Here is a 12,344-nt window from a genome sequence, read left to right as displayed (position 1 = left end):
TTGGTTATATATTTTAATGATTTGTTACCCAACTACATTGTGTTTGAGCTGGTTTTGTTTATTAAATTGTACATGATAAATACATCCAATTAAACTTCCTGTTTATAATCTAAAATATTAAATGATGTATGGAATAGTTAAAAACAATGTTGCATATAGAAAGTGATGATAAATCATTTATTAGTTGATGATAGAATACCAATTGTTGAGGTATATAGAAATTCATTATTGAGATTTGTTGGTGCTTAAAGTACCAGTTGCTATAACATTTGGTAGTTCATTCCATTGTAGTCATTAGTCATTGGTTATTACTAAGCTAACTAAGAAAATTAGGTATTGAGGTTTCATGTTAGAAATAAGAACAGAACAGAGTAACTTAATACTCGGCACTATTTGTGCAGGTTGGTTTATTGAGCTACCAGAAAGAATCTAGAGGATCCAATGATGGCGAGCCCAGCCCAGAGTGACTGTGGAAGGTCGGGGACGCGGTGAAGACATCGGACTAGTTTGCACATTCAGGAACAGATAAGACTGCCTACTTACTATTAACTCTACCCGGGTAGTAGTAGTATAATCAGTGATCATATAATAGGATCAGGAACTGAACCTTGAACTCTGAACTCAATACCTGACTCCTTAAAGGACTATTTCTTTTCTTTTATTATTTTACATCTGAGAGACCTCTATTTGATTTTGAATTTTTATTTACATTCCATGTGAATTGCTGATCATATTGTTGGATTGGTTGAGGCAATAAATACTGTCAACTGTTCAATCCCCAAACTAACTCGTCCTGAGTTATTAAAGGCACCGTACCTCTGACCTAGGTAGAATAGGTCAAAATAAAACTACTCTAAAGGATAGAAAGAACAGATTAATGAATCCTCACCTGAGGATTCCCAGTGTGCAGTGTGGACTCTTCAGTCCCACATTCAGCAGCTTCAGTCCTGAAGCCTGCAGGTTGTTGTTACTCAGGTCCAGCTCTCTCAGACTAGAGGACTGGGAGCTGAGAACTGAGGACAGAGCTTCACAGCTTCTCTCTGAGAGGTTACAGCCACCCAGACTGTAGAGACAATGATCAACATGAAGAAATGATAAGATATTCAAGGGATCATACCTGACAAGCTCTATGTTCTATGGTTGTAAACAGATGACACAGTGGTTAAGAACCAGCCTTTGTCAAGTGCTGGGTTTAAAATCTACTTTGGAAACCAGTAAAGAAATGTGCTTTCTCGTGTCGCCGGTTCTCATGGATCCTGGTGGTTCCTGCTGCCGTGGTCCTGCTTATTATTAGGGACCTCGCAAGCGACCGCTGGAGGTCCCTATTGTTTTTGCTCGATTTCTTACCTATTATTATTATTTTTAGGCCACTTCGACAGCGTTTTTCCCCCCCTGAACATATACGAAAACTCAATTTTATTTGGCAAAGTTGTCAGGCCTGGTGAAAAATTTGATATTCTATGTGTCTTTTTCAGGTCGGCCACTAGGTGGCGCTACTATTTAGGAAAGTATTTTCACTTTTTGGTTACTTAATAACTTTTGCATATTTTGTCGCACATTCAAAAAACTTATATCCACGCGTTCAGTGAATGGAGCTGAATCTTCCTATATAGGCCCCGCCCACTTCCGCCTATAATTTTTTTTCGCTAGAGTGCGAAAAGTCCTTAAAGTACGTTTTCGTGGTCCTCCTACACGCTTTGTCCAATTCCCACGAAATTTTTCACCTAGCACCTGGGGACCGCCCTGGCAAAAAAAGTCATTTGAACCTTTTTGAAATTTCAAAAGATAAGCGTGCTATAAAATTAAGACTTCCTGTAGATTTTTCGTCAAAAAAGGAAGAGGACCATTTCTTAATATTGGTATGTTCGATTGACATCAAACTTAGGTCCATAGTTCCTCATGTCCTCCTTAGGCACCGTGCACAATTTCAGACCATTACCACTAGGTGGCGCTCTTTAAAATGAAGGAGTTTATATCTCTGCAACGGCACGTGTGATTAAAATGAAACTTGGTAGGATGCTTGCCCATGGCTCCCTGAGGCTCACCTTAAAAGGAAAAAAAATCAGGCCACTGGGTGGCGCTCTGGTGGCAGGATAAATCACTGTGCGGAGACCGTAATAGTTATGAATATGAAATTCACAGGGCACGTGTAGAGTAGTGCCTGAAGCTCACATACCAAAAATCGTGTTTGTCGTGTGTGTAGCGCCCCCTACAGGATAAAAAAACAGCAGCCCCGGCGCCACGTTTCACCGATATGTACGAAACTTGGTAGGCATGTTTAACATGCTGAGACGTACAAAAAAGCCTCTTGGACCCATACCCCAAACCCCACAGGAAGTCGGCCATTTTGATTTAAAGTTTCGATTTCGGTGAACTTTTCGCGTTGTATTTGAACGAACTCCTCCTAGGGAATTTATCGGATATGCTTCAAAATTTGTGAGTACACTCAAAAAATGGTGCTGATTAAAGGTTGTGCTATTTGTGCATGTACGTTGAAGCGAGTGTCCGTGGCGTGGCATCAAAGTCAGCCATTTAGATTTTTTGGGTCATTTTCTGTGATTTTTCGTGTTGTATTTGAACGAACTCCTCCTAGGGAATTTATCGGATCTACTTCAAATTTAATCAGCACAATCTAAAGACATTCATGATTAAAAGTTGTGCTAATTACGACATTCCGTCAAACGGCGTGTCCGTGGCTTGGCATCAAAGTCAGCCATTTTGCATTCTGTGCTCATTTTCTGTGATTTTTCGCCTTGTATTTGAACGAACTCCTCCTAGGGAATTTATCGGATCTACTTCAGATTTAATCAGCACAATCTAAAGACATTCATGATTAAAAGTTGTGCTATTTACGACATTCCGTCAAACGGCGTACCCGTGGCGTTGCGTTGAATTTCAACCATTCACCATAAACAGATAGTACTCAACTTCAGTGTACAGTCCCACCCTGAACACGTCCTCATAACTTCAGCGTACATTATCCAATCTCAATGAAACTTCACGTGTTTGATAACAGTCCCACCCTGAACACGTCTACATGACAATATTCAGACATAGTGATAGCGCCACCTTCTGGCAACAGGTGGTAAGCGCTGCATGGCGATTTTGTGCTGCGTTACGTGAAATGACCGTGCCAGTGACGACTTGTCAAATTCAGCGGATTCGCCATGAAATACCACTCATAACTTCAGTGTGCAATGTCCAATCTCCAGTGAACTTCATATATTCTGTAACAGTCTCGCCCTGAACACGTCCTCATAACTTCAGCGTACGTCGTCCAATCTCAATGAAACTTCACGTGTGTTACGACAGTCCCGCCCTGAACTTGTCTACATGACAATATTAAGACATAGTGATAGTGCCACCTTCCGGCAACAGGTGGTAAGCGCTGCGTGGCGATTTTGAGCTGATTTACGTGACATTTTCATGTTGTGGTCCCCAAGTGTTATGACGGCACGCGACGCGGCCGCAGCACGCCCCGAGTTGGGTGGGGTGCGAGGTCCCGCTCAACGCTGCTTGCAGCTTTAATTATTATTATTATTATTATTATTATTATTATTATTAGTAGTAGTAGTAGTAGTAGTAGTATCATCATCACTATTATTCACCATTACACATCGCTGTGGCCATTGACATCGTCATTGTCATCATCATCATCATCATCATCATCATCATCATTAGAAATGTCTACTGGTATAGTTTTTGCTTTATACTTTCAAACAGATTAAAAACATTAGAATCCATAATGATAACTAGATACTACAAAGTACTTTCAGACCTCCACCAAGGAGGCAGCTCACTGAGGAGTGATGGTTAAAGTCTGTAAGAATGCAGTCCTGATTGTGTGATCTGTTATTGTGCATGTGACACCTGTAGTTAAATATGGTTTAATACTACAGCTCACATAATTCTGGGGGAAACTAAACCAACTATTGGTTTTAATACAGAAGTCAGACAATGATTGGTCTTTTTCCATCATTCTGTGAGTAACTGTGATCTGATTTCATGCTGCACACAGTATGAGTCTGTGAACAGCGACAGTGAAAGTAACTTTGGTTACCTGGCTGAGAGGTTGCAGGTGTGCAGCGTGTCACCTGCAGCTCTTCCTCTAACAGTTCACTGTGGCTGCTCCTTCTTGTTCCATTACTCCCTGACATATTTCAAACTCATTCACTGTCAGAAATTATCAAAAATGGCCGATGTCTTGGTTTGTAGATGTATTTTAGATGAGCAATAGTTGGCAGCCAACGTCGAACTCACAGACAAACACGCATTTAATTTAAACTTGTTTTTCTCCAGTTAAATACTTTTAATTTGTAGCTGCTGTGGACGGAAATGTTCGGTTTTTATTAGCAGTGACTTAATGCTGCAGTTTTTCTGAGTACGTCCCCATTGATATTAATTTAACACTGTAAATATATAAATACTGAAATACTGTCATCAGTAGCTATGCTGTGGGTGGGATGGCAAGCTTTGGCGGGTCGGATGTGGCCTGCGGGCCGCCAGTACGCTAGGACAGTAAATTTTTTTGTCAGAGGGGCCAATCAGCCCTTGGGCTGATATTTACCTTCCTTTAACTAAAGATTAACTATACTATGATCTGACCTGAGAGTTTCCAGTGTACAGTGTGGACTCTTCAGTCCCACATTCAGCAGCTTCAGTCCTGAATCCTGCAGGTTGTTGTTACTCAGGTCCAGCTCTCTCAGACTAGAGGACTGGGAGCTGAGAACGAAGGACAGAGCTTCACAACTTCTCTCTGAGAGGTTACAGTCACTCAGTCTGTAGAGACAATGATCAACGATGAAAGAAAAAAAAAACATTTGTGTTATTAATATATTCATAATGAAAAATAATTAGTTGATAGAAAAGATAGCAGAGTATTTAAGTAATGATACAGAAATCCAACTCTATCTGTACTTACAGAGCTTTGTTGGAGGCTTTGACCACTGGCAGCAGCCTCAGGAGAGCCTCCTCTGAAGCAGAGTATTTCTTCAGGTCAAACACGTCCAGATCTTTTTCTGATGACAGTAAGATGAAGACCAGAGCTGACCACTGAGCAGGAGACAGTTTATCTGTGGAGAGACTTCCTGAACTCAGGAACTGTTGGATCTGATCCACTAGAGAACGATCATTCAGTTCATTCAGACAGTGGAACAGATTGATGCTTCTCTCTGCAGAGGGAGTCTCTTCGATCTTCTTCTTAATGAACTGAACTGTTTCCTGATTGGTCTGTGAGATACTTCCTGTCTGTGTCAGCAGACCTTGCAAGAGATTCTGATTGGTCTGCAGTGAAAGGCCCAGGAGGAAGCGGAGGAACAAGTCCATATGTCCATTTGGACTCCGTAAGGCCTTGTCCACAGCACTCTGGTGGAGATCTTTTAGATTCCTTTTGTCTTTAACTAATTTAGACCACCAGGATGTTGTTTGTTGTTCTGCCAGCAGATTGACTCCAGAGTTGATGAATGTCAGATGGACGTGAAGAGCAGCCAGAAACTCCTGAACACTCAGATGGACGAAGCAGAAGACCTTGTCCTGGTACAGTCCTCTCTCCTCTTTAAAGATCTGTGTGAACACTCCTGAGTACACTGAGGCTGCTCTGATATTGATGCCACACTCTGTCAGGTCTGATTCATAGAAGATCAGGTTGCCTTTCTGCAGCTGCTCAAAAGCCAGTTTTCCCAGAGACTTAATCATCTTCCTGCTCTCTGGACTCCAGTGTGGATCTGTCTCAGCTCCTCCATCATACTTGACCTTCTTCAGTTTGGACTGAACAACCAGGAAGTGGATGTACATCTCAGTCAGGGTCTTGGGCAGCTCTCCTCTCTTTCTGGTCTTCAACACATCCTCCAGAACTGTAGCAGTGATCCAGCAGAAGACTGGAATGTGGCACATGATGTGGAGGCTTTGTGATGTCTTGATGTGGGAGATGATTCTGCTGGCCTGCTCCTCATCTGTGAACCTCTTCCTAAAGTAGTCCTCCTTCTGTGGGTCAGTGAAACCTCTGACCTCTGTCACCATGTCAACACACTCAGGAGGGATCTGATTGGCTGCTGCAGGTCGTGTGGTTATCCAGAGGCGAGCAGAGGGAAGCAGTTTCCCCCTGATGAGGTTTGTCAGCAGCACATCCACTGAGGTGGACTCTGTAACATCAGTCAGGATCTCAGTGTTGCGGATGTCCAGAGAAAGTCGACACTCATCCAGACCGTCAAAGATGAACACAACCTGGAACTCTTCAAACCTGCAGATTCCTGCTTCTTTGGTTTCAGTAAAGAAGTGATGAACAAGTTCCACCAAGCTGAACTTTTTCTCTTTCAGCACATTCAGCTCTCTGAAAGTGAATGGAAATGTGAACTGTATGTCCTGGTTGGCTTTGTCTTCAGCCCAGTCCAGAGTGAACTTCTGTGTTAAGACTGTTTTCCCAATGCCAGCCACTCCCTTTGTCATCACTGTTCTGATTGGTTCATCTCTTCCAGGTGAGGGTTTAAAGATGTCTTCTTGTCTGATTGTTGTTTCTGGTCTGTCTGGTTTCCTGGATGCTGTTTCAATCTGTCTGACCTCATGTTCATCATTGACCTCTGCAGTCCCTCCCTCTGTGATGTAGAGCTCTGTGTAGATCTGGTTCAGAAGGGTTGGGTTTCCTGCTTTAGCAATCCCCTCAAACACACACTGGAACTTCTTCTTCAGGTTAGATTTAAGTTCACGCTGACGAACTCCAACAATATGCTCTTAATGAAGACACAGAAAAGAAGATCATTAAATGATTTATTAAAAAATAATATGATATTATAATATATAATATGATCTATAATATATACTGTATAGTTATATTAATAACATGATTCTTTCCACTAAAGCAGTGGTTCCCAAAATTTTACAGCTTGAAAGCCAAAAAAGAAACTTTTTACAGAGTTAAACTTCTGGTGGTACCCAGCTGGTGGCAGCTACCTTGGAAATGCTTTTTGGGAGAACACTTGTTCTAGCTGGCTGTTGCTGCTCAGCTGTGTGAAACGGCTTTTACAAAACACACATCATGAATTTCCATAAGATTTACATTTATAAACTACTGTTAAAGAAGCATATAGCGAGCGCCTGGTTAGCTCAGTAGGTAGAGCTGGTGACCCATGTACAGAGACTCAGTACTTGTTGCAGCAGCCTAGGGTTCGAATCCGATCTACGGCCCTTTGCTGCGTGTCATCCCCTCTCTCTCTCTGCCCCCCTTTCCTGTCTGTCTTCAGCTGTCCTATCAAATAAAGGCAATATAAGCCCCAAAAAATCATTTCTTTACTACAAAAAAAGAAGAAGCGTACAGCACACACTAGTCAGAAGAGCATTTTCTCTTCTTCTGTTTTAAGTATGAAAATGAATTCACATATAAAAGCATTGTTACACGACTTCCGGTCTAGCGGCCGCTAAGATGGCAGCGTGAGAGAGAATCTCCCCCGACCACTAGAATTTAAGTCCCCATTAACTTGACGAACTCGATTTAAAACTGATGGTAAAACATGGATAAGGGCAAGACTTCATTGCGAGATAGGCAAAGCAAAGTAAGACATAGGAAACCTGCACAGAATGCCAAAACACATGAAACCCAGAGTCCGGAGTCCCTCCCAGCTAGCTGTGGCTCACCAGCTAATGATGACGGAGAGGAAGGGGAAGCTTACCTGGAGGCTAGCCTGAAAATAATTCTCGCAGTGATAAAAGATTTCCGACACGATAATAAGCAACAACTCGAGGAAATTAAAGAAGAGATCAGCAAAACCAAAAAGAGACTCGACGAAGTAGAAGAGCGTGTTTCAGACACAGAGGAGAGAATGCAGTCGCTGGAAGAAGTGATGGAGGAGCTAACAAAACTTCAAGCTCACCTGGAAGAAAGACAGGAGGACCAGGAGGGGAGATCTAGACGAAACAACATTAGAATCTACTCCATCCCAGAGGGGTCAGAAAACGAGTCTTCGTCAATGATAGAGTTTGTCGGAAAACTGCTGAAACATGGCTTGTCTTTGTCAGAGGACGCGGACCTTAACATTGAACTTGGACCCGTGCCAAAAGAGCTACAGAACAAAAGAGGAAATCTTATGAACAGCGTGGCAGAAAAGGGGCTTTATGTGGAAAAATAAACAAATCAATCTGGACAATGACTACGCACCGAGTGTGTTGAAGAAAAGGCAACAGTACATAGAGGCTAAGAGGGTCCTGAAGGAGAAAGGGATCCGCTTTCAGACTCCCTTCCTGGCTAGACTTCGAGTTTTCTACGCGGATGGGACACGCACCTACAACACAGCTGAGGAAGCAACGAAGGAGATGGCAGAGAAGGGGCTGCAGGTCACAGTGCTTAAACCACCCGAGACGCTGCTGGAGCAGATACGGAGGCTGTCCTGGTCGGTGAGCGGCAGACGAGGACGAACACAGACGCATGCACGTCGAGGACCAATGATCAGAGACAAGCTCCAGACATTCAGCTGGGGTCCGGCGCAGAGAGGTCAAGATGCGGCTGAATAGAGAATGATCACGCAAGTATGGTTTAGAAGGAGTCCGATTACAGAATTGGACATCTTTGATTTATGCTCGGGCATTGCAGAGCTGTTTCTGAAAAGCAGTGGGAGCTCCTCACTTACGTGTTGTCTAATGAGTGAGTGTAAGACTTGTATAGAAGATGCAAAACCCCTCCACTGCGAGAAAAAAGTGTAAAATAGTAAGCCACACATCCTGATATTTTAGGTTTATGTTTGGAAGAGAGAGGATTGTTCTCCATGTAACAGAGGCTCCTAATTATTATTTCAAAGTGAAGTATAAAGGTGGGTGACGGTAGATTCTGTTAAAAAAAACAACGTAAATTTCATTTAAGTTATCAAAGAGCCTAATTGAGGATGATCATTATGTCGGGGGCACATTTTTGACATTATGGATGAGATTCCTGCTGAATCCATTACAGATGAGGGCCCTCTCATAGAAGAGAGGCTTTCCCTCTCTAAGGCCGCATTTAAACACCTAATACAGGGTTTTTCTTTTAACCCCACCTTTGGAAGCCCTAACGAACATTTTCAGTTTCTCATTGGTTTTTGTTTTGTTTGTGTGTTCACTGCAGTTCAGAGCAGAAATAGAGATGGTACTGATAAATAATACTCTGAAAGTGGTCTCTTTCAATGTGAATGGAATACTCCACCCGATCAAGAGAGGCAAGATATTGTCAAAATTGAGAAAGGAAGGTGCTCAGGTAGCATTCCTTCAGGAAACGCATTTATCTGAAACTGAACATGCAAAATTGAGAAGAGGAGGCTTCAAATATGTATTTCACTCATCCTATAAATCAGGCATCAGACATAGAAGAGGGTCTGCCATCCTTATTTCAAATCAAGTCCAATATGAGCACATTTCAGAGACTAAAGATAAAGAAGGCAGATATGTAATGATAACAGGAAGGATCGATGGGCTGATGGTAACTTTCTTTAGCATATATGCTCCTCCTGGGAGTGATTGGACCTTTTATAAAAAAATATTTGATATGTCTGCTGAAGCTCAGGGTGTGCTTATATGTGGAGGAGATATAAATATAAGATTATCAAAAATGGAATCTTCTATCTCTAATTTAGGACATAGTAAACCTATGAATAATAAGATAAACTCTATAATGAAAGAAATTGGCATAATAGATGTTTGGAGGGAGTTTAATCCAACAGGCCATGACTACACTTATTTTTCTGCACCTCAGTCTACCTATTCGAGGATTGATTACTTCTTTGCATTTAAGAGAGAACGATTTAGAATTCAATCATGCGATATTGGAACAATTGATATGTCTGACCAAGCATCAATTATAATGACAGTTAATATTGGTAATAACCCAAAATCTACACTATGGAAATTGAACTCAAGCTTATTGAATAACCCCAGGTGAAAGGAGAGTTGGAAAAGGAAATAGATACCTATTTCAAAGAAAACAACAATGGAGAAGTGTCTCCTCCTATGGTGTGGGATGCATTCAAGGCAGTCCTGAGGGGGAAATAATCTCTATTTCCTCATCACTAAAAAAACGTAGACAGGAGAGGCTGAATTCTCTATACACTAAACTCAGAGATTTACAAAAAGATCACAAGGCTAGACCAGGGACCAAGGAAGTATCAATTAAAAAACTGCAAAATGAGATTGATGAGATATTCTCAGAAGAGGTTAAAAAGAAACTGGTATTTTTGAAACAGGGGCACTATGAGGCAGGGAGCAAGGCAATGAAACTGTTATCATATAAACTGAGGAAACAACAGGCAGACGCCACTGTTAATAAGATAAGATGCCCTCAAACTAAGAAAATACAGCATAGACTAGACCTAATTCAACAAAGTTTTGAAATTTATTATTAGGAACTATACTCACAACCAAAAGTAGATAACGAAGAAGAGATGAAGAGTTTCCTTGAATCTCTGAATCTTCCCACAATCACACAAGAACAAAATAAAGCCCTGTCTGCGGATATTACTGAAATAGAGGTCAAGGCAGCAATATCAAGACTCAAACCACATAAGAGTCCAGGTTCAGACGGCTTCACAGCCGAATGGTATAAGTCTTTCAAGGAACAGCTGATTCCAAAACTGTGCCAGATATGTAATGGAGCACTCAAAAAGGGAGAGATTCCCCCCTCATGGAAGCAAGCCATGATCTCAGTAATACCAAAGGAAGGCAAAGATTCATTAGATTGTAAACAATTTCGACCCATCTCAGTGTTAAATTTAGATTATAAAATGTATATGTCAATATTGGCTAGGAGAATTGAAAAACTCTTGCCATCTCTTATTCATTTGGACCAGACGGGTTTTATTCATGAGAGACAGACCCAAGACAGCTTAAGGAGGACGCTACATATTATGTGGTATATCCAACAAAACAGGACACAAGCTATGTTAATGGGATTGGATGCTGAGAAGGCATTTGACTCAGTAAGGTGGACTTTTTTGTATAAGGTATTAGATAAATTTGGTTTTCATCATACTCTTATTGAGGCTTTCAAAGCGGTATATAGTAAGCCAACAGCAAGAATTAAAATAAATGGCAGTCTCTCAAATTCTTTTATTTTGGAACGTTCTTGTAGGCAGGGTTGCCCCTGTTCTCCACTTCTCTTTGCCCTCTTTATAGAACCTCTCAGTCAATATATTAGGCAAAACGGGCAAATCAAGGGCATAAATATTGCAGGACAGGAACACATAATATCTCTGTTTGCAGATGACATGTTCATTTTTTTATCACAACCATCCACATCTCTACCAGCTTTAATGTCATCATTGGATAGGTTTGGTCAATTATCAGGCTATAAGATAAATATCCAGAAAACTCAGGCTATGTCTTTTCATTTCAACCCACCAGATGATTTGGTAACTAAATACAGCCTGAGCTGTAACAAGAAATCAATGAAGTATCTGGGAATTAATCTTACCCAAGATATTACAAAATTATTTAAAGCCAACTATATCCCCCTCAACCTTAAAATCAAATCTGACATCTCCAGATGGAATCACTTACCTTTTCTGAGTTTAACATCAAGGATTGAATTGGTCAAAATGGTGATTTTACCCCGCCTGTTGTATCTCTTCCTATCGCTGCCAATTGAAATAAGTGATCAACAGTTCATTGAATGGCAGAAATTAATTTCTCGATATATCTGGATGGGTAAAAAACCAAGGATAAAATTCAAAGTAATGCAATTATCAAAATACAAAGGGGGAATGGCATTGCCAAATTTAAAAGATTACTACCATGCGGCTCAGATAAGATCCCTGGTGTATCTCTGTGACCCGCAGTTCAGGGCCAGATGGAAGGATATAGAAGAGGGAGGATCTATGGGCCCACCTGTGCAGGCAGCAATGGCAGACAAAAAACTAGTAGACAGTCTTTCAAATAAAAATAACCCCTGGTTAAAAACAACACTAAGAATCTGGTACAAAGTAGTTAGGAAATACAATTTAAAGGGTGCAGGAAAAATATTACGTTGGTGTGCATATGACATGGATTTTATTCCAAATAGGACAGATAGTAGATTTAAAATATGGATGGAAAGGGGCCTTACGGCTTACTGCTGCTTCACACACAATGGGTATCTTAAAAGATTTTTTAAGATACCTTCAAGTAAGGCATCGATTAAATACAATTTTGACAGAGGACTTGGGTAGTGATATCCTGAAGGTTTTTGTTTCAACTTACAAATCCGGGAGTGGAAAGAGACTAATATCTAGATTATATAAAAGTTTTCTAAACTCCTCAAATTCGAACACCCTGCATGTTAAATGTAGATGGGAAAGGGATAAATACCTAATGAAGATATTGTTAATTGGCGCGAAGAAAGCTGTAACAAGAAAGTG

General features: G+C 41.1%; 1 protein-coding gene across 1 annotated transcript in view; it reads right to left on the bottom strand.

Moving 5' to 3' along the window:
* Positions 1 to 12,344, bottom strand: part of LOC127359923 (NACHT, LRR and PYD domains-containing protein 3-like) — a 57,155-nt gene that overhangs the window by 39,006 nt on the left and 5,805 nt on the right. The window contains exons 7-8 of the mRNA XM_051394253.1: positions 4,922 to 6,725; positions 4,606 to 4,779 (exon numbers count right to left, since the gene is read on the bottom strand). Of these exons, the coding sequence (XP_051250213.1) occupies positions 4,606 to 4,779; positions 4,922 to 6,725 (1,978 nt within the window). The remainder of the gene's footprint in view (positions 1 to 4,605; positions 4,780 to 4,921; positions 6,726 to 12,344) is intronic.

Source organism: Dicentrarchus labrax, unplaced genomic scaffold (genome assembly GCF_905237075.1).
Source record: "Dicentrarchus labrax unplaced genomic scaffold, dlabrax2021, whole genome shotgun sequence".
NCBI lineage: Eukaryota > Metazoa > Chordata > Actinopteri > Moronidae > Dicentrarchus > Dicentrarchus labrax.
This window is presented reverse-complemented; position numbering and strand designations above follow the sequence as displayed.